At 44.5% G+C, this 22,872-nt stretch overlaps 1 protein-coding gene across 2 annotated transcripts; it reads right to left on the reverse strand.

Moving 5' to 3' along the window:
* Positions 1 to 1,489: 1,489 nt before the first annotated feature.
* Positions 1,490 to 22,828, reverse strand: TRIB2 (tribbles pseudokinase 2). Of its 2 annotated transcripts, XM_052809623.1 has the most exons (4): positions 22,718 to 22,828; positions 21,358 to 21,770; positions 17,056 to 17,348; positions 1,490 to 3,851 (listed from the first exon to the last, which is right to left on the reverse strand). In XM_052809623.1, the coding sequence occupies exons 2-4, from the start codon at positions 21,625 to 21,627 to the stop codon at positions 3,383 to 3,385; spliced, it is 1,032 nt and encodes a 343-aa protein (XP_052665583.1). In that variant the 5' UTR covers positions 21,628 to 21,770; positions 22,718 to 22,828; the 3' UTR covers positions 1,490 to 3,382. The 2 variants fall into 2 exon arrangements, with proteins under 2 accessions (XP_052665583.1, XP_052665581.1); XM_052809621.1 differs by lacking the exon at positions 22,718 to 22,828 and having other exon boundaries at positions 21,358 to 21,876.
* Between the last annotated feature and the right edge of the window lie 44 nt (positions 22,829 to 22,872).

Here is a 22,872-nt window from a genome sequence, read left to right on the forward strand (position 1 = left end):
GCACTGCTAAGAAAGCTGTTGAGGCATTTCTGCAGCAAGCAGTGCTATACCCATACTCCACTAACAGCACCCATGAAGCAGGAATTAAAAAAAGAGCCAGAAATCAGCTGTTTGAACTGCAGATCCCCCTCTCAGGTTTCACTTTGGGGACAAGGAAGCTCCAAAACCAAGGCACCCCTTTAGGATTTTATAAAGCCGACTTCAGCTGCCAAAGGATTCTTCCACAGCAACACCAAGAAAGCTTTTGCCTTGAATAAAAAATTCACTGCAAACGAGCAGTCATTAGTCAGCTACATTTTTCATGTAATTACTGGCAGTGAAAAAGCAAGCGTGCAGGTTGCTGTAAAATAAGGTCTAACTACTTCCACCCAAACAGAACAGAAGCCGTTCACATAAGTTTTAGTGGGGGAGAGGGAAATCCTCACTGCTCCCCCTCCCCTTCTCTCTATGACTGATTACAATCTGCTTTTTTCTATAAAGCACATTTATTGTGGGAGTTTGATTTGAAAGAATTTCAAGTAATTTAAACTTTGGCTGCAGGCATACAGATCATTTAAAAACTGATCTTCAAGTGTTTCTACATGTTAATAACATTTCTGGTTGGTGCTATAATCAATGGTTTTAATTCTCAACCTACCAACTGAAATATTCAACACATGCCAGGAATTACCTAGGATGAAATCATGTAGTACAAAGTTAGCCAGCCTAACAGTATTCCCTCTGCTAGCAGTTTTGGTGCTATACTCTTATTTTCAAGTGGAGAGGTTTGGGGCTGGGCGTTTCTTTAGGGGTGATCATGAGCCGCCTATAGCTTTTTCAAACCATAGAACTGCTGAAAACAGGCTGCATCCTGTTTGAAATCAAAGCCCAATTCAAATGGTCTTTTCTTAATGGATCAGGATTCATCTGTCCTGCTGTGTTCACAAAGCACCTCATTACTCCACATACACTTCTATGGGATCTCACTATCTGCATCTATAAATTATTATTCCAGATGAATGACAGAAACAGAACCTGGCCTTAAATAAAAGACAGTAAATTAGGAGGTGCTATTCCAGATCCATCCTTTCTAGAATTGAGGTGCAAATGCAAGATGCACATTTTTCTAGGACTTTGGAAAGTGCAAGTGCCAGCTTGCTCCATTTTGGTCTCTTTCTTCATCAGCCAAAGAGCCTCCATCACCAAAAAGACACAGTTCTCACTGCATTTCAATACCCTCCTTGAAAAAGGTAAATGGGCTTGATAAATGGTAGGGACAAGCCAAAAGAAAACAAACAAAATAAAAGCCAGTTTCATTCATAGCAAACAGTAAAATTTTTGATGAAAAGGCTTACAGTGTTACCTTGTAAATGTAAGTGCTAAGCTTTCTCAGCTCACAGGTCTGGCAAGAGCTTGTTAGCAGCACAAAAAATACCAGCTAAATGATCCTAACGGAGCAAATTCCTGCAGCACCTCAGACATTCAGTAAGAACATCGTTCACCAGTGAAGTTTAGTTAAATATGCACAATTTTATTTATTGAAGAGATTAGGACAAAAACATTAAACCAAATACATGACAAAGCACCAGAGGCAGTAAAACCCCACCATGCACATCACCAATCTTTCCTCCTATAAGGAACTTATAAAATAAAAAAAAGTCCTTCTTGACACAGCACCATCTTCAGAGTGTAAAAACATTACTCCTTTATATTCTTAGTTACCAAAATAGAACCAAGGCAGGTCAGCTGCAGCTAGCTTTGTCTCTTGATAAAGAACTGTGAAACATCATCCTCTTGAGAGTGGGACCATAACTTTCCTGCAAGGCAGGCAAATAGCATCCATACGTCAAATGCCAAGTAGCTGTACGCACATGCCACATACTATAATTAAGCACAAATTCAAGTAACATTTACATACTACAGAGTCCACATGTACCTACCCAAAAAACATGACCACTTCACAAAACGTATACAGGCAGTAATATCAGAACAACTGAGGTACTGGAAACACAAATATTTATGCCAAGAGATTTCAATATCATACAGCAATATAAAAGCAGTAATAAAAACATTTGCCAGTCTAAATCAAATAAAGCTATCTAGAAAAAGAAGCTAAATAAAAAGTTATTTAGGGACAGAAATACCTGAACAGAAAAGAAGTGTGTTAACTACAGCATGTAACATGTCATCCCAAGTCAACCCGTAATTGAAGTACTGGCTTAATACATCACTACTGTGACATTTTCTTCAATAAATAGAATAAGTCTTGACAATACAAAAGGTGCATATTACTGTGTATGTTTCAAGAGGAATATCTGTAATATAAATGTTCAGCTTATTAATACCCTCTTATTTCTTATTCTGGACATAAACAAAAATCAAACCCAAACAATTCTTTTCCCAAGTTGAGAGGAATTCAAAGAAAAAACCCACAATACTCTTCTTCAATAATAAAGAGCCCTCTATTTACACGTGGGCCAGTCGGTTAAAGAAGAGATCGGTTCTCAGATAAAGACACGATTAAGGGCTTTCTGCCCCCTCTAGTCATATACGTGCAGCATGGCAGATATGGAAGCCAGTATCTCATATCTTAAAAAAAAAAAAAAAATTATACAGTTTTCTTCTTTTTTTTTTTTTTTTCCTCTATTATAGCAGTAATGCATCTGGAAGTTTGAGTTATAATAGCTTCCTGCAACAAACCATTTGACACAAAACAGAACAGCTTGTTAAATGACAGTTACTTCCCCTTAAGGGAACAAAGCATTAAAATGTCATTTCCTGACAAGAATATTAAGTAGTTTATTTAGAAGAAATGAGTTGAAAATAGCTATCAAGAGACATGAACTGAAATTTTGTTTGTTTTTAGCACCCACTTTTCATGTCCGTCTTTGTGCACCTAATTTTTTTCTTAAATTAATCCCATTAATTATTAGACATCCGATTAAAAAAAATGTTAGCCAATTGTACTTTCCCTGAATAATGGCTGAAGTTAAATATCTAACAGTGCGATGCCAAGATGTGAGCTGAGGCAAAAAAGTTTCTATTTGTTGTGAGTTACCACTATTTTTAATGGAACAGAAACAGGAGTGATACAGCTGCACCAGAATTGGCATGTGCAGTCTCCTTGGCTCCAAAAAGGTGAGAAGCTACAATTGCTCCATGCTGCCTTTTCTCCTCCAAATCAATCTAACCTGATAGCAAGCTCCCCCCGCCCCCCCAATCTGTCCCCATGCTACATTTGTTATATTAGCTCCTTGTGGAGGTTCCTTCTCAATCCGAGGACCTCTGAGTGTCTTTTGCTACCAAGCTAGGCTGATGTAGGATGTGATTTAACACGGTCAGGAAGGGCTCCTTCATGTGTCCATCTCCAGGTTGTGTACCTTCTGAACACCAGTCTTTGTGCTCAGTTAAAGAATGGGTCCAAGTCTTCTTCCATGTTGACATCAGGCACCAGCTGATCTGATACTTCCTTAGCACCATATCCTGAATTCGATACATTAAAATCTGTAGAAAACCACGGATGGTCCAGAATTTCCTGTGAAGTCAGCCTTTCCGATGGCTCCCGACGCAGTATGCTACGTATGAGGCATTTCGCCTTGGGGGATAGAGTTTCTGGAATGTTAAACTGCCCACGACGGATCTTGCTGAAGAGGGAACTAGGCTCAATGTCATGGAAAGGATAGCGTCCAACTAGCATGGTATAAAGCATGACACCTAGACTCCATACGTCCGCTGCTTTGCCAGAGTAGCTGCCATTTGTGTTCAAGATCTCTGGACTCACATAGGCTGGGCATCCATGCTTATCAGAAAGAGAGTCATCATTTCCTCTTAAAATATAAGCATCTTCTAGGCTTTCCAATTTCACTCTAGTCCTGCGGGCAAAAAAGACCAAAACCATCAAGGTAAGTAAACATCAAAACACAAATTCCTGGCTGTTGCAATTACATGGTTATAAGAGTAATACTCTACAAAACTCAACTGCCGCAGAGTGCCTGAGTTTAAAGTCCCACTCACAGCACTTGTTACAGATAAGCGATACTGTCTCTTCTATACTGGTTAGAGATATTAGAGACATAGGGAATATTGCCACACACACAGCTACAAGATTTCAAATACAGTTATGTCCGGTAAACTCACTAGTAAGGTCTTAAAAATAATTGCCATATTCATGTGTTTGGTAAATTTTACATAGACATGATTTCCAAAAGGAGACATAAACCTCAAGATTTTTTCTGTGTTGGCTGCACTCTAATGTACCTGTGTAGGACTCATGCCCAAATACAAGCCTAACCCTAACTAGACAAGATTAGTTTGACACCTTCACACTGGTGAGCAGTTACTTGCACCTGTAATTCCACAAGGTCCAACAGGAATAAACTGGTCACTCTGACCCTAAATGATCCCTCTGACCAGCCAACATTTTTCTTTATCCCAGCATTAAGGAAGAGCAATTTTAACAGATTTCAGTCTTCCTAAATAGACCTTTGGGCAAAGGGAGGTCAGGTGAGCTGAATGCCGCCAAGATTAACAGCAAGCTTATCTACCCAGATGAACCAAAGGAGATCCTCTCATTGGAATGAACAGAGAGGCTAGAAAAGGGCTTGCAGAGAGATGACAGGGATGCCTTACCTAGACTGCAAACTCCTTCTGCCTGCAAAGCACCGTGAACTTGCCATTGTGCTGCAGTAATTATCGCTGCAAGAGAATTTTCTTCCCTTATGGATATCACACAGGAGCAGAGAAAATGATGCTGAGTTGCTTGTCATAGCACTAGATGAACATAACCTTTCTTTCCTTTTAAATTCTCACTGCTATCATCTGTAAGTATATTTAAAAATCTGTCCCTGTTAAAGGCATCCAAAAGGATTACCGATTAGCCTTTCGACTATTTGCCGGCAATGATTAGTTTTGAGAGCAGAATCACTACAACGCAACAGGCCTTGTCCAGTGCATCTGGATGGAAGAGTGACCTAGCAGTAGTGCAGGCTTTCTTTTCAACAACTCGGGATCATAACTCAACTTTAGGCATTACTGTCCTCGTCCCTCAGCCTCACCGGTCTGTACGATCACTCTTAGCCCTGTGTCATGGCCATGTTCCCATACCGCAGACATTCACAGGCAGGACTGAACTTCATCCCAGAAAGCAGAACTCGCATCTCTTGACTAAAGCACATCATTTAACAGACATTAAAACAGACAAGGAGAGCCCTGTTTCTTAAATGTTTACAGAAGACAACATTGCTCGGGCCCGAGTTGCAAAAGACAGCTGGGCCAGCTCTGGCTTAGACCGGGTTCCAGGGCAGCTCAGCACTATCTTCTTTGAACCAACAGAAGAGCATTTTACTCCGTGGAGTACTCCCGAGGCAACTGTGCCATAAACTCTCATAATGACACTTGGACCTTTTCAACAGCTAGAGACGTTTACCAGCAGAGGTGAAAGCCCCTTTGGCAACGTGCCTCGAATCAGGAAGTCATAAATACAGAATTCAGAATACCTGGCTTCCAAGCACGGTGTGTCAAGGCAGCTCCTTCTCTTCTTAAATAGGCCAGTGTTTTCTCCTCCAGTGCGGATGCTGACGGGCTTTGCGCAACACACCTGCTTCCTGATTAATTACCCATTGCCAGCCTAACAGCACTTCTCCTGGCAATGGACAACCCCTCATTAGCACTCAAACAATACTTTACAGCAGCAATACCTCACACAGGAAGCTGGCTGCAAGGAGAAACTTAACTACCATTATCAAGACCACAGCAATTTCCCTCGGTACACAGCTCAGAGGGTCCAAAACAAGAGAGTGACTAGAGAAGAGTCCCTTCATGACGCTCAGCTTCAACACGTTACTGCACCTGCACAGCATGGGAAGAGCAGCGAGGAGGAATGCCCAGAGAGAAAAACACACCAAGGAGGGCTGAGAACAGAGAGGAGGAAATGAAAGGGAAGGCAGGGACATGAGTTGTGGTTCCATTTGCATAGCCCACCTCAGTTTTTCCATAGAAAAGTATGTGTAGCAATAAAACGGTGAGGCCAGCTACTCAAACATGCATTAAGTCACTGAACTGCCAGACAGGAAAGCATCGACTCACTCCTGCTAACTAACAGAAGCAGAACACACACACACACAGGGAGCGGGGCAGAGCATGCTATTTATAAACAACTTACAGGAGGGAATTCACCCCCCACACACGCTCTCCTGCCATCCCAGCGTCAACAGCGCAGGGAAACGCTGTTTACTCTCCCATCCTATTTTACATTTCTGAGAGCTGCCGAAGAATTTAGAAAAACAGTTCAACGAGAAGCTTTTATATTACAGAAAATTATTGGAATTCCCTAATCTCTTATTTTCTACAATGGTCGCAGTACAAAACCACAAAGAGCAGACTGCAAGGTGTGTCAAAAAAATTCATCTTGTTCTCCAACAGGAGAAATCGTTTCTTGATAATAAAACAGAAGCAGCATACAAAAGCCTTATCTCTGTCTTGCTTTTCTTGCAAGGTGCTGCAGCCTGCAGCCCTCCGTGCATGCTACAGCAGGTTTTGTTTAAGCAAGCAAATGGAACAACAGCTGGCCCTTATCTGCCTGCTCCTCCATAAGCTGTGGCCAAATGAAGCAAACACTCTAACCAGGTTTTTCATCCTGCTGAGTTGACAGGCTTTGAGGAAACAAAAGGTCCCAAATTAAACAAAAACACAACCTTCAGTCCTCCTCCTCCCTCCTTGCCAGCCCCCAAACCCTCAACCAGTAACACCCTCGCGTACAAGGTGCAAGTGGTGAAATGGCTCCTCTGCAACGAGGCGGTGCTCCAGCACAGGTACGGCACCGGGCACAGCACTCCGCGCAGGTACGCGTTTCCCTCGCAAACTCCAGGAGCCGCATCTCTTGAGCACGTAGTGCCAGACACACAGCCTCAGCGTGACTTTCTCCCCCTCCCAGTTACCACCAGAAGCAACTCGGGGGTTGCCATTTTCATTTGTAAGGTTGGGCGTCTTTGCAGAAGGTGACAACGCAGGTTTTCCATCCTGACAGCAAGGAGAGTGCAGGAGTAAGGGAAGGGCTCGCCGGCTCGGCACAGCCAACGCACAGAATTGCCCACGAGCTGCTGCTGCCAAGGGCCCTGGCTCGGCTCTGCCGGCACCCCTCACCGCGAGCCCGCACCGGGGCTGGGGAGACCCACTCCAGCCTCTTTTCACCAGTGACGGATGACTTGACATGCCTCAGCCTCCCATACAGAACAGTCTGTAATCCCACTACAGTTGGGTAATACACAGGTGTAAACGGCAAGTCTCACTCCCCTTTTGCAATCATTTCACGTTTGGTTTTTTTCAGGCAATCAAAAAGGAGCAGCCTGGCTCAGGAACTGCTATTTCCCAGCGCGCAGCACCCCATCTCTGCGAGAAACAGCTTCCAGCTCTGGCTGGCTTTCCCTTCCTCCACTTTTCAAGCATTGCCTAAAAGAGCTCTGTTTTCTGCAAGCCAGAGATATTTTTCTTTTGGGGGGGTGGAGGGGAACAGGAAAGAGGGGAGTCTAAATACACAGAAATGCAGAGACACACTGGATGAGAAGCAATCTCTCTCTCCCCCACACACTCTCTCTCAGAGGAAACACTGAAATCAAATATCCAGGAAAAAGAATAGAAGCCAACAACAACAAACAGACCCTCAAAATTGCAAGTAGTTTCTGAGAATACAAAACGTCCACAGCAAAGGGTGGGGAGTGCATCCAATTGCAGAGTAACCGGACAACCCTAAATTCGACACTTGGCAGGCAAGGGACAGACTCAAAACCAAACACTGAGATGTGAAATCACAATCAGCTTTGAAGTGCCCTCCCATCACAGAGCAGAAAAAGGACAAACAAAAATCATTCTCTCTTTTTTTTTTAAAGTCACATTTCTAAAAAACTCTTATTCTCTAAATAATTAACTCACATCAGTCAACTGAAGGACCCCCACAAGAGAAAAAAAAGTTTTCCAAAAGCATCAGCACTCGAGTTCAACCATTGAAATGTTTGCAACAAAATTAATCCCTAAAGTTCAAATGTAAACTACTGCCAAAGCCGGATGAGAATCACTTTGTACACATACTGTAGGGCAACAAAGACTTTTGTCAGGGCTTACGTAATTACAGTACATAATTTCAAGTTTTAATGCAGACCCTGAATAAGCACTTGGAAAAAGAGCATTATGCATCTATCAGATCATTGATAAAACACTGCATTAGTCTAATGCATTAAAAAAAAATACAACCCTGAATCATGGCTATTTAAAAAGGGGAAGCTATTCTGCCTATGAATGCTTCCCCATTACTGGTGAATGAAACCACAGAAGTGCAATCAGAGGGCAGCAGCAGCACTCAGACGGGAAATGCGTCTTTGTCCCCATAGAAACCGTCAGGGAAACCCATGAAAAACAATACCACTCTGAATTTCTTATCAATATGCCATTCATTACTTGACTGCATTCAGACTTTGCTCTTCAGTAATGTAACAAAACCTAATCAATTAAACGTCTTCCAGAAGATTCTTCAATGCAACCTCCTGAGTTAGCACCCGTCTCTGGCAGACAGCTTTGTTGCACATCCTACACTTTTTTTCCAGAGTGATTCGCATTATTCCTCCCTGCAGAGCTTAGGGGCTACTGGCAAATTGCTATCCTGCCTTTTGACACAGAAGCCAGGGCTGTAAGAACCCGACATTCACACTTGCTCTCCAAAAGCAAACACAATTTCCATACCAAAATCAGTGGAATTATTCAGAGGGCTCTAAGCTCATAAGGCAGGAGGAAAAAAAAAAAAAAAAGTCTGGAACATTTAAAGCAGAAATACTGACTGAAAGTCTGAGTGTTTCAGAGGAAAATATCTCCACTGCAGTGAATAAACAGTCAGTAGTAAAGGAGCCCATGCCTGAGTCAATGAAAGCAGTTGCTTCTAGTCTGTCCCCAAAGCCATCTGTATGGGAAATAACACCTGAACCACAGCTGAGCCACCACTACCATTTTGAAACCCTAACTGCAGACCAGACCCACAATTTTAGTACAGCACCACCCCCCAGATGACAGCCACATCAGCTGCTTTGGGAGAAGATGGAAGGAGCCATCCTGCTATGGCCACTCCAGGTACACCATCAACTTGCTATTCAGGGTGGGTCCAAATTAGATGATCCAGATTTAGAGATTCTATATAGCAGCCTCATACCTCCAGAGATCAGAAAACAACTGTCGCTGCCATCTGAATTGCCATTTTATTAATATGTCTGCAGGTAAATATAAACCAGCAACTTCTAAAGGAAAGAGGTGCCTCACAATATTCCTCCCTACACACACACAAAAAAAAAAAAAAAAAAAATGAAGGCACCCAAGCAATGCTATCTCCTATTTCAACATGATTCTGACTGAGGCCGGGAAAGCCTTTCCCTAGGTAGAGGCACTCAAGCCATCAACTGTCCAGCAGATCAGGGATTGCTCCTATGTGGCCAATAATTTACAGGTCATTTAATCAAGGTCAGTTGCTAGCACCCCATCATAAAGAGAGACAAGCATGAATGCAATCATGCTATTAGAGTCACAAGAAGAGAAAAAAAAAAAATAAAAGGGAAGCTCGACATTGGAAACAGTTATCTTTTGCCAATTGATTTTTTTTTAACTAAGGGAATCTCTCCTAAATAATGCAGAAGTAGGCTGCTGTCGCAGAGACAGTGAGATGGGGAAGGTGGCTAACGAAACTCTGTGCAAATGATTTGCAGCTTGGTGCAAAGACTCGTTCTGAACTCAGAACTACCCTATCTCCTCCGAGGGCAGTGAGGCATATGGGATCAGAGGGGAAATGTTACGCCATCAATTTAAATCCTGCTCCTTTCACTGTAAGATCCCTTCCAGTGCGTAACAGCACACAGCCTGGGAGTTCACCACACAACATCCTACACAACTTCAGGGGAAAAAAAACCCCAAACCCTGCACAAAGGCTGTCAGACAAACCATCTCTTGCATAATGAAACAGGCTCAAGGATATGTTTCAAAAGACAACTGGGACTCACAGGCAGCACAGGTTTACAGGATGAACCTTGTTCCTAAGGGAAGATTCCCTCATTGGTACTTCCGCAGAATGAGGAAGCCTCTAAAAATTACATATCCCCCACCCTTCCTCCACAGGGATGCTACCAGCACACTCAGCCCTGCCCCGCACCCCCTTCCTGATGTGCAGGACCCAGCAACTTAGGGCTTTTAACTTGTTTTAAACTGGCTTTTTTCCTGCAGAATTCCACGTCAAAAAATGGTCCGAGATCACCCCCTCACACACCTCCAGGAAGGGCTGGGGCCCCAAAGACCTCAGCTTTACAACGCTCAAATAGGGTTGCTGGCAACAGCCTGTCCTGTATGCCATATGCTTAGCTTCTTCCATGCCCTTATTGCCTAAGGAGACAACACGTTCACCAAAAAGTAGGTAGGTAGCAATGCATGTGTTGGGGTGCGGGATCTGAAATCTGATGCAGACCCTTCCACAGAGGGGCTCAGTTACAATACTGTGAGCAGTCCATTATTTGATAAGCATCTGGCTCAGAGCAGCTACTTCACCTCACTTTTAGCTTTTTAGATCACACTGAAGGTCAGAGTTTTAAAAGGCTCTGCTGCCAACTGTATGCTGTGTTCGCCATCTTTTCTAGGTCTTTTCATACGACGCACGGTGAAGCTGCACAGGGAAAGGAGACCAAAATTTTATTTTGTTAACATAACTGCATGTTGTGAAAAAAGCCCTACACTTTCTGAGCCTGCAGTAGGTGCTCAGCACCTCTAAGATAAAGCAGGGCCATTATTTCACAACCCCACTGGAAACCTTTTGCTTAGATGTCTGTAAACCTGCCTCCAAGCAATATACATCTGCCAAAGAGCAGGTGCTTAAGACTAAATATGCCCCAGGTTGTCTCCTGTTTACAATCTCCACCTTTCCTCTCCCTCCCAAGCCTGAAGTAATCTCACAGTGTGATAATAAAGACAATTAGAAGAAAAGGCAGCAGAAGAATTTCACCATGACTGTTCACTGCAGCTGCTGCTAGCCAGGCTCCCTGCCTCCCCTCCTCACCCCCAGCACAGACATCCGCAGACATCCTCAATCTCTGCTCAAAAGTCAACATGGAGTATTTTGCACCGAGTCTACGGATGGAGGCTTTCAAGTCTTCAAAATGACCAGCCGTTGAGCTCTTGATGCAAGATGTCCCCTACTTCCAGGGACTGCAAAGCACCTATCAGCAGAGAGATCAATCCTGTGATGGGCATCTCATGATGGGCACCCAACCATGGCAGGCATTGCAGCCAACAGGTAACACAGCGTTCAGCCAGAGGCACCTCTCAGAAAGTCAAGACAGCGTGGCTGGGGAGGCTGGGCAGGACATGGGGACAACCTGCAGCAGTGCAGGCCAGCCTAAGCACAGGCCCCCAAGCAGGACTCCCCTCCTGCTCCAAGCACGGCACTGGGCTGCACCTCAACAGCACCCTTCAGCAGAGCGAGTGCATAAAGCTGCAAAGGGAGAAGAGTGAAGACAGCGTGAAGAAGAAAAGATACAGGTCAAACTATGAGCCAAATACCAAAATATAGCAGAGCCCGAGGAAACCTTTGCAAACTCCACAGCTGGGTACTACAGCAAAGGCTCTCACCACTCAGGTCTCACTGAAGGGCCTTAAGTTGACTCAAGGTCCATTGGAGCTCCTGCTCTCATCCCGGGGCCAGCCAGCAGCCAACTTTTCCCTGGCTCTTGCTTTCATTTATGACCTTAGGTGCAGCACTTAACCTCTATGACCATCTATGCCCTCGGGAGGAGATTTATCACTTCACAGAGCTGGTGTGATGTTCGACATCTGCAGATAGCCTCCCGCGCCCCGCTGGGAAGGGTACCGCATACCCAAGAAATCCAGAGTGCATTGCTCCCAGGAACACCGGGAGAAAACAGATGCTTAGTAACCAAACCACATGAAGGCAAAAGGAAGCACGAACCCTTCTGCGGAAAACAGTTTTGCAACTGCTTCATCCTCTGTCCTAAGTCTGACAGCAGAGATTTGCTGCCAGTGAAGAAATTTGCCTTCCTCCCCATATTCTAGGAATAGTAATTTCTGGGTTGAAATCTGACCTATGATTCTCCACTACTGAAGAAGTTATGTTCTTTGGTCCTGTGGCCCCATTCAGGGTACTGTGAAGTGCTTAAATGACAAAAACAGATGAAGACTGGTTTTATTTCTAAATCTTCTGGTATTTAAAGAGCACTCCTATTTTGTTTGATTTTCTTCCACTCTCTTTCTAGGACTTAGGGAAAGTGTTAACTTACCTGTTCTCTATAGAATTGTAAGTAAAACAGCAAGTTCTAACACCACAGGGAAAAAGCAGCTGACCGCATTAAAATTTGACAAATGCTGGGGAGGAAACTTACTACTAACTATAAGAAAATGAAAGGTCTACTTGGAAAAAGGTCGGTATATGCATTCTGTATTTTTTTTGTGGGATCAAGTTTGTATCACTAGGATTGCAAACAACATAACTAGGTCACCTTAAAGCATCATCCACTCAAAGCTGAGAAATTCTAGAGGAAAAAAAGAAAAAAAAGCATTCTAAGAGCACCAAATAAATATGTTATGCTAACACAGGCTTTCTAAATTAGTGTATTGTACTGGCTGCATTCTCCCGGTGCAGAGCAAAAACTGTCAAATTCTATTTATTTTTATTGAATCCCACCTGCCTCATATTTACTCAAAGAATACAGGAAAATTACAATATCTAATACCAAAATTATTTTAATTTTCCCTTCAACAAGTATGATGAATGTACAAGGTCTTTAAGCTTCAAATATTACGACAGCTAGTATTTTAATATAATTAAAGGCTTAAAAACGCACTAAAGAAATTAATAATTCCCTGACAGCAGAAATGTTCTTGTATTAAGAAAACCATTGGAACAACCAACACAGAAATGCTTGATTTAATTCTGAGATCTTTGAGGTGGCTCTTTCTCAAAGCATCTGCTATATATCAGACTGATGAACTGTTTTATTAGCTATATACTGTGTATAGTGCTATTTTTAGCAAAACCCAAAAAGCCCTGCCCATTCTGCAACATCGTTGTGGGACACCAGCTAGGAGAAGGGCACAGTCGCTCTGCCCAAGGGCCTACTATGAGGACAGGCTGTACAAGGAAAACTGTAAATACCATGACATGACCACAGCAAAAATAATCAAAAGCAAGAGCCTCACGACATCAACACTGACCTGGCTTAATAGCCAGGGCAAGAAAAAATTACCAACATGGACAGAGGCAGAAAACGTACAAACCCACAATTTTTACCTTAGCTCACCTCCAATGTTTTGGATTCAAGTTTTATTTAGAAGGTTAAGGACCCAATTTTTAAAGTATTCAAGAATCTTATAGCTAGTTTAGAAAGTCCAGTGAGACTCAGCATGGCAAGTCAGTGTTGTTTTCCATATTTTCAGTGCTCTGAAAGTCACTGCCCTCATTTAATGGATGTGCTGCTGCTTGCTAATCCAGTCTTACAAAACATTTCCAGCCATGCTGTAATGCCTTAGAAGTTCTGGTTCATCAAGATCAGCTGCAGGTTTAAGGAGCTTAACTCTGAAATTTCAATACTACAAGACTGGCTATTTCACCTATTGTTTACAAATGGAACCACAGACACACCTCCCCCCCAAAAACACAACCCCCCAACCTTCTTTTATACAAAACAAAAAACCACCATAAAAGACCTAAGGTGCTTGGAAACAGCACACATCATTTTCATGGAAGGCAATTTACCGTATCTTCAAAATTTCTGCAGTTCAGGATTAAAAGAAGCTATAGGTAAAGTACCTTGAAACACAGACAAATTGGTTTTGTTTGTTTCCACACTGTGGAATTTTGGATTTCATTTTAAGTGCTGCTGTATTTACACATATGCAGGAGTAAGACTTAACGCACCATCGCAGTCTACCTTTGACTTAGTACATCACAAGAACATCACGTGCATTCTTAGCAGCGACATCACTAGGAGCAAAGAGCACTCACGACACTGCTTGGTCAGGAGCCTGAATCTTTGCAAATTCCAGCTGTAATTTAGATAATGGGAATGGGGTGGAAAGAGTTTCAATGCTGTATGCACCTGTCTGCAAAACTCCAGGAGCACCAATTTCATATCGAACTACCAGGTACTATTAGGATCAATGGAAGGAGTATGTACTAAGAAATGCTTTAATTGATTTTCTTTTTTAAACGAATGGAACTGCTTCCATGTATCCTTCACATTCTCTCTAGCTCCTCCAGTCTGGCAGCTCTCAGCTAAGAGCAGACAAGTATCTTACTAAAAAAAAAAAACAAAAAAAAACCCAAAAACCAAGCAGCAGCGAGTTTTCCATTCATGTGTTGCCTGCATGCCGGATATTTCCCATCTTTTCTTCTACCAAAATAAAAGCTGTGAGAGTCTCTGAGAAGAGAAACTTTCAAAGCAGTAGGTACTAAAGGTGAACTGCAGAAAAACAGACTTGAAGAAATAGTTCGGAAAAGAACTACTGAGAAAGAGCTCAGAAGAACAGGTGACACGCAGCAGTGGAGTTCACACGTATTTCTCAAAGCATCATTTTCACCTCTTTTCTTCCCCCTCGGTTCATTACCAGTATCAAAGAGCAAGAGATTGTGCAGCACCCGTCTCCCAGGCACTGCCGGCGATGGCAGCTTCTGAAAGGCAGGCTGCTCGGCACGCCGGCATCCTCACCAGCACCGGCAGCCTCAGGGAAACGTGAGCTTGGAGGGGTGCGAGCAACACACAAACACCTCCGTGAACCCGGAAGGACCAGCAACATTTTTCAGCCTAAGTATAGCAGCAGGTTGAAAGTGATGACTGATTACATTCTGATGATCTGAGCATGTGAAAAAAAGACAGAAACGGAACCAAACAGCGACTATCTCGCACGATTTCATCTCTGTTTATTTAGCAGAGAAAGGATTACAATACCTCTCTACTTACAAATCAACATTACATCCAGAGAAAACCACACTCTGATTATCTTAAAAATAACCTGCAAGTCCTCTTTGACCTTTAAAGTGACTTATTGTATAATTAGAAGACACTGTTCAAAAGTGAGTAACTGTGTGATTTTGCAGATGACAGTTACGTTAAAAACATTCATAAAAGCAAACACTGCTATTATAGTACGCACCACTCTTCTTGGGTGGCTAAAGGATTTGGCCCTGTGCCTCGTGTTGCATTCAGTTCCTAGTAAGCGGCAGGGTAGGAGTTCAAAAGCATTCAGCACAGGCCCACGGCTGCTCCCACTGCACTGCCCTCAGCTCACGCTGCCTTCGCTTGCAGCGGCTTTTCCAAGTCCTGTCCTTCATGCAAAACCACAGAAGTTTACGTATATCCCCAGGAAAAGAAAAAAAAAAATCCATTTTAACGTTAGGATGTTATCAGCTACAAGAGAAAACAATCCCTCCCTCAACTATTTTCTACAAGTTTCCTTCTTATCTGCATCAGAGGTGCTATAATGGTGTTTAATTATTAAACTCAGAGTAAAAGTTGTGAAAGTGCAGTTTACATCTCTCTGCTTTGCTTTACTCGCCTGAATGGACATTAAGCTAGTTTCATTTTAGGCTTTTTTATCTGAAGAAAAGGAAAGGGTAACCATATATATTGGGGCTGTGGTTGAAAAATAAGGAATAGCTATTTGCTGAACTGAATTAAGAAGTGAAAAGATGTCTTTTATTTTTCAGTTTGTAAGGAGATTAAAAGGAGAAGTTTATTTTGCAAAACAGCTTGTGATAAAATTTCAGTAGAGAATAGTTAAACAGGGTAGATGGATGTCACTTCTCTTTTAAGGCCAGGAACTTCTCTTTCCTGACTGAATTGTGTATTAGCTTTTTCTAATTCTCAGATCATGGACTTACTGAGCCTGTAGAAAACTTATGTGCCTCAGCTGTTGCTTATAACTTCCCCAAACAGCCCCAAATGGAATTGATATGCACTGGTTATTTTTAACAAAGCTCTCCAGAACATCCATTTCACTCCACAACAGTTTGAACAAGCTTTCAGACAATTTATAGGATTTAACTAAAAGGGAAAAACATCTCCCCATCCTCTACCAAGACATGAAGAAGCACAAAGGCAGGCCCTGTCCCCATTTAGTTTCATTTTTTTTGTAATGGTCATCTTCCAATTTAATCCCTCTGTGAAAGCCTGACATTACTCTGGCAGTGTTTACTACTCTGGTGCCTTATGTGGAAGTTGCAAGCAAACACATGATGTAACATCAGGAATATCACTTCAACAATATACCCAGAGCATCCAGCATTACTGCATTCCCTGTCCTCCCATACTCCTTCCCCAAATCATTTACCACTCAGTTATTGAGAGGAGGGTGTGCAGGGAGGAGATAATAATAATAATAATAAAAAAAAAAAAGAAAAGAAGCAGCTCCCCAAGTACCACAACAGCTCTCATACTAAAAACAGGCACCCACTCAGCAGGGCAGTTTTAGTCTTAGTATGAGTAGTGACCACATAATACTCTCAGAAGCAGCCTCCAGACCCTTCCAGCACGGAAAGCAAGCAGCTGTCCTCAAAGCAGTCCTTCGAAGCACTGACGGCCCTTCCCTCCAACTTGCGTCAGCATTAACCACTTGGCTGTTCTTCCTCTTCAAGCCTCCTCACTGGAATGAGCTATTTCAGTCCCGACCCTCTTTAACATACTGGATCTTTTGCTCCTTTCCTCTTTTAACACCAGTAAGCATTCACGATAGCGGAGCTCTTACACCAGACATCTCTGCAGCGCCTTCCTCCCAGAGACGTCCCCTCCTCAGGAATGAGGGTGCTCCTCTAGGTGGCGATGCAGAGGCCAGGCACAGATGCAAACCACACTCCATACTTACTTTAAAGCCTAAGCCAGAAGGTAAAATGGCACATCCATCCCACGATCAGGTTGCAGAGGAAAATAAAGAAGGTGTAACACCTTGCGTACCACAAACGAATGGTACGGTGACAACGAAGGGCACAGCATCCTGTAACTCTGAATACCTGACCTCAGGCACCCCCACCTGTAAAGTAAAGGAGACTCTTACCTTTCTTCATCCTTGAAAATAAACTTTCGCAGCTTGAGATCTCGCAGTACCAGTCCACCATCATGGCAGTGTGCAACAGCAGAAGCTATTTGATAGAAGAGTTTGGCTGCCTCCTCTTCTTTAAGCTTCTTGCAGGTACGAACAAATGAATGCATGTCCCCATAGCTCCTTTCAAAGAACACATACGCTTTTGTCTCCCCAAGAATTATTTCAGTAATTTGGTTGATATTTTTATGTGCAGGCAGACAAAAACATGGTGCTAATAACTCCTGGTAGCAGCCAATATCAAACACCTGCAGAAATAATCACAGTAAAGCCAGGGTTAGCGACATGAAGGACAGTGAAGTTATGGTACATCTAATTCTGTTAACAGAACCATCTCTAAGTACAATTTATGCTGCTGTTGAAGCTGCACCGATGTAAACAGGATGTCACAAGCTCAAGGCACTGAGGACAAGACAAAACAGACTACACAACCGCAGCCAGAAGATACGAGTAACCTTGACAGGAAAGGCTAGTCTTCAAAACTTGTAGCAAGAACAGTTTCATTAGCTAATAGCTCATCAAATTGAGAACGTAATCTGAATTAAACTGTGAAGACCAGCTGACGTATAAGGGCAGTACTCAGGAAATGTGTTTATCTTCTATTTTCCATCCAAATAAACTCACAGAGAATACAGCCAGTAGCTTTGTATTGAGAGAAGCCGTCATATTAAATGCACCCTGATACACATGCCTCTCCCTCTCTTGATTTTATTAGCCCATTAAAGCCTTAAGGATTTTCAGGTTTAGAATATCATCTATTGCTATTCATATTTACTTCCTGCCTTTCTTTCATCTCCGACAAACAGCAAAGTCACTTTCACTTTCAAAGTCTCAGTTTTACAATGGCTGTTTATAAGATCAGAAGGACAACCCGGGAAATAGCCCTGCCTGTTGGAGTGCAGACAAACATCCTTCAAAAGGCAAAGACAAAACCACCCTGAACTCTCTGCATTTCAATCAAGTGCTCCACTAAAAGCAAAGTGTCCCTTTACTAGTAAGTATGTTATCACTGATCTTATGAATGAGCTGTAAGAATTAAAGACGGCTGCTGGGAAACCCAAATATAAAAAGTTACTATAATCTAGTGATGACGAATGATTCAGTATTTGAGTCAATTGAGAAATGCCCGCATTACAAGAAAAAATAAAGACTTCATTGAGAATAACAGAAGTCAGTGTGCTAAAAGAGAATATGAGCAAAGTATTCATAGGAGTGATTTTTATTCTTAATTATACCTGCTCCAGAGGTACTACAAAGCAAGGGATTAGCATTTCCACCAGCAAAAAGATTCGATTAATATGTAACTTACTCTTGGGTGTTTTGTTACTTTGGTAAAAAGAATTTAAGGTAGTCACGTGTCATTCTAACTGAACATAAAAATGAAGAACTGGTATAGGTCTCTACCCAACTGGTTTAAACTGCAATTGTTTTTCTTCTTTTTCTACTCTAGTATTTGTATTCCAATAGCAGGTATCTGTATCCTCTCCAAGAAGCAAATCTCCCTGCTTTCTCTGAAGCTTTAAAAAGCTTTCAAAACTGAGTGAGGGAGATACCATTCGATCAAAATTTTACCTGAGGCTTCAAAACCCGAGTCATTTAACGCTACAGAGCACAATCCTAATAAATTCCTTCTGCAGAAAAGGACCCAAACCCCAAGAAACTGGGACACCCCCTCCTCGCACACCTCTTTCTCACCCCACCCCGTACCTGCGCTGCTATACTCCAGCACAGGCAAAACCAACCTTAAAGGCAGACTGCCAAACAGATCCAACACATTTTACGGGGAGGGGGGTAGATTAGCACTGAGGCGTTCTGGCGACACGGTGCACCAGGGAAGCAGAACCGGGGTGGGGAGGGAGTGTTGCTAAAATCCCTGGTGTGTAATTCATTCCAGAGGAGAATTCATTGACATTTGGATCTCAAAACTCATAACTACTGCATTGTAAGTGAATGGCTCTTGTATAAGCGGCTGCTATAAAATAAAATTTAAGCAGGAACGTTCACGCAGCTCAAACCCTGATGTGAAAAAAAAAGCCTTTCCAGAATTCTCTCCTAACCAGATTATCCTGATATAAATTAGTTACATTTTGTGGTTCTCAGACTACGTTAAGTAAGTAGTTCTGGATATGTACCAGTACTACATTTGAAAGGGGGGAGATGGGAAGCTATCATACTGCTACAGTCTAGCATACCTTTTATAAAGGGCTTCTTTGTATCACAGCTTTTAAGATCCCTGGCCTCAATTCAGCAAATGTCCAATAAGCTGCAGTTTGATTTAGTTCTTGCTGGGAATTGGAAGCGAGAAGTTACCATTGTTTGGATGCCACAGAGCCTTGAAGCAAATAACGGCATCTGTACAGTCAGTGGGTGCAGCCAAATGAATCTTGAGAATCATCAGTATGTGTCTGTTATCCAAACCAATGTTTCTGCAAGCAATCTCTAAGAGCATCTTCAATAAGATACCAGATAGCAGGTCTCTTAGCCGGAAGGCTACTTGACAAATAGTAGTCACGATACTGCAGGCATTTTAAAGCCCGCATTAAATTAAGCCGAGTTCAGGACTGACAACTGTGTATTCACAAACTAGCAATTCAGGCTGAGATCGTATTTTTGGAGCACAGCTAGTAGTGCCTCGCACATATGGAAAAACTGATACTATTCAAATGTCAGGATCAGCTCAAAAACATACAGCTTAAAGGGAAGGAAAAAAAATAAAGTCCACCCTTTGTGAGCTGCAGTTACGCTGTTCATACTGTTATCAAAACAGTGCCTTAATCCTGCAAACCAAACAGGAAACAAAGAAGAGCATAGCCCCCGCGTTACTACTTGCTATGCAAGTTCACCTATAATTTCAGGCAGAGCAGCAGCTTTGTGGGCTCTGTTTATTTCATGAAAAGATGCCAATGTCCTAGAGTGCTGTACTACTGTACTACTGCACCGAGCAGGGCTTTCATTCTAGAAATTCTCATGTTCTGTTTCAGTTTAGTAACAAAGCATTCAGTTCAGCATGCAATATTAGTCCTTTGCAGTGTCACGGGCCCTTTTTTTCCCCCTAAATAATCACACAAAGTCCTAGCTTGCCTTAACATCAGGTTTTATAACTCGATCAGTAAGCATATTTAAATTGCCCTCTGAACTCCAATCTTTACAAATAGCGAACAGAAGCAATTATTTTCACTTCCCTGCTACAGGCTAGTTCGTAACTTCTTATGAATCAAGTATGAGAAAGTATGAAACAGTCGGTAATACCACCATTAATCCCCAAAACACAAATAAGCCGTAATACGTCTACTTTTCCGTTTCGCAGTTAGTTTGACACCAGAAATTTGCCCAAGACAGCCAAATGGCACAACTCCATATTTTGGGAACAATACAAACACTGCAGCGTGCGTTGCAAGGTTGCAATTTGCTACGTAGTTATAAAAACAACTACTGGGTACTGCCTCAGTTTGCCGGGCATAAGTCTGGCTCTCTACAGACAATGAGAATCACAATTTAGGAACAAAGGAAAATACTCCCTCAGCCCCAAAAGAGAAAAACATCCCTCCACAGATGTGCACGCACGGGGGTTTCTTTTTCCCACAGCTCACCTTTGAATAGTAGGAGCAAACTGGGAGGAGGCAGGGAAAAGCAGGCAGGCTACGAGGAGTGGGATAGCTATTTTGTCTGCCCTTCTAAAAACCGTAGGTGTGCAGGTTTTATTCTTGCTCGGTTGTGCAATGGGGGAGGATGCTGTTTGCAAACAACCTCCACGGTGAGGGAGCTCAGGCTGCTTAATTCGACGGGGATTTTTTTTAAATCACTTCTAAGACAAAGCTGCTGGCAATCTCCCCCCGCCCCGCTTCTCCATCCTCTTCGGTACCCCAACTCACAGAACAAGGGACAGGAAAAATCGAGGAAGCCAGCAGGTCCCAACACCTTAAAATTAGCTGGGGATTCCCTACTCCATTTTGAAAAGTGAGAGTGGGGAAGATGAGGCTTTCTCCTGATCTGAACTCACGTTAAGACCTACTTAAAGGACGGCTCTTTCCAGAACAATATCCTCCGGGGAAAAGGCAGAACTGGCTCCGGGCCACCGCTATAACGTGGCCATTGTCTAGAGAGAGGGAAAAGTTACAGGATGCGCCTTTAACGCTGTCTCCCTGCCTTTTGTTTCTCAACTGTTTAATAATTGAGCTCGGCCCTCCTGCAAGACACGGGAAACCAACACGCGACAGCAGGCTAACCCGGGGGGAGAACAAGGAGGAGAGGTATTACCTTGCAAACCAGCTCCTCGCCACTGTGCAGATGTACGGCTCGGAAAACGTGGTCTCCCTCGAGAGGCTCCAACAATAAGTATTTCCCGATGCAAGAAACGCAATGCGACAAGTTCGGGGTCTCCGGCGGGCTCGGCGACCCTAGATTCGGGCTAAAACTCTGGCTTGGCTCGATGGACCGTATGGACGAGAGCTCCTCGAAATCCTGGGTTTTATTCCGCGGTCTCCCATATCGTGCTATCGTGATAGGGGTTGACCTTTGTATGTTCATGAGTATGGAGAAGACCAGCCGAGACGCTGCACCGGAGCCCTGGCGTGGAGCGCGGTCCCTCGCCCGTCCAGCTGCGGCTGCCTTTGTGTGGCGGGGGGGGCGGGAGCGCGGCGGCGGCGGGCGACCAGCCTCAGCGCCGCGTCCTGGGCACAGGGAGAGAGCGCTCAGCCCGCGGCCCTTTGTTCCCGCCGGCGGCCGGGCGCGGAGCGGAGCGGCGCGGAACAGCGCGGCGGCGGCAGCGGGGGCGGGCGGCGGCGGCCGGTGCCTGGGGGGGGGCGGCGGCGGCGGCGCGGAGCGGCGCGGCCGGGCCTCGGCGGCCGCCGCTCCCGCGGGGCGCGCAGGGCGGGCGAAAACAAAAGGTTAGGTAACGCGCTGCGCGCAGCGGGGATCGTCCTTTCTCTCTCCTACGGCGAGGCAGAGCCGCGCTGCCGCCGCCGGGCTGTAGATGGCGTGTGAGCCTCGCCGCTGGCGCCCGGGGCGCTCCGAAAATGCCCCGCGAAATAGCGAGGGAGCATTTAACTTGGAGCGGGCAGCGGCCGGGCCGACAAAAGAGGGCTCGGCTCGGCGGGAGGCTCGGCAGAGCCGCCCCGGCGGCGGCGGCAGCCGCAGCCGCGCAGGCAACGGGGAACGGCAGCGGAACGCGGGGCAGCGCGCACCGCTCCGCGCCGGCGAAAAGAAACGCGCTGTCGTTGTCGTGGCCGCCTCGACAGAACAAAAAGTGCAACCACGGGCGAGGGAAGAGGAACGCTCGCACGTTTCCACTGCGCAGCGGGTTTTTGTTCGCGGGCTCGTTGCCTTCGCGGCGGTTTTAGTGTAGTTCACGCACAAAGAAAAGAAAAACCAGCACGGCGAGAAGGGGGCTGACTTCTTGCTGCAGGGGCTGGAAGGGCAATAAGCGAAAGGCCGGGAGTGCGGAATAAATTGGAATCGTTTAAAAAAAAAAATGCAGGGAGCAGATTTTGCTTCAGTCTTTTTTTTTTTTTTCTTTTTTTCCCCCCTTGGGGGTAGGACAAGGGGGAGGAAAGGGATGGCCGCGCCGCTCCCCTTCAGCAAGGCATCGTCTCCCCCCGGCGTATTAATAGCTACTTACGTGGCGGGGACGCTGGCTGCCTCCGTGCCTCCCTGCCGGCCGCCGCACGCCCGCACGGTGCCCAGCGCGCAGGCTGACTGCCCCGCCGCCGCCGCCCGCCCCGGCCCGGCCCGGCCCGGCCCGGCCCCGCCGCCCACCGCGCCGCGCCCCGCCCC

Source organism: Harpia harpyja, chromosome 15 (assembly GCF_026419915.1).
Source record: "Harpia harpyja isolate bHarHar1 chromosome 15, bHarHar1 primary haplotype, whole genome shotgun sequence".
Taxonomy (NCBI): domain Eukaryota; kingdom Metazoa; phylum Chordata; class Aves; order Accipitriformes; family Accipitridae; genus Harpia; species Harpia harpyja.

Excerpts from the sequence above, each read along its gene's own strand:
- TRIB2 (XM_052809623.1), bottom strand. The coding sequence starts at position 21,627 with ATGAACATACAAAGGTCAACCCCTATCACGATAGCACGATATGGGAGA. Across the intron at positions 17,349-21,357 it reads GCGAGGAGCTGGTTTGCAAG|GTGTTTGATATTGGCTGCTA; the intron begins GTAATACCTCTC and ends TTATTTCTGCAG. Across the intron at positions 3,852-17,055 it reads ATTTTCAAGGATGAAGAAAG|GACTAGAGTGAAATTGGAAA; the intron begins GTAAGAGTCTCC and ends TTTTGCCCGCAG.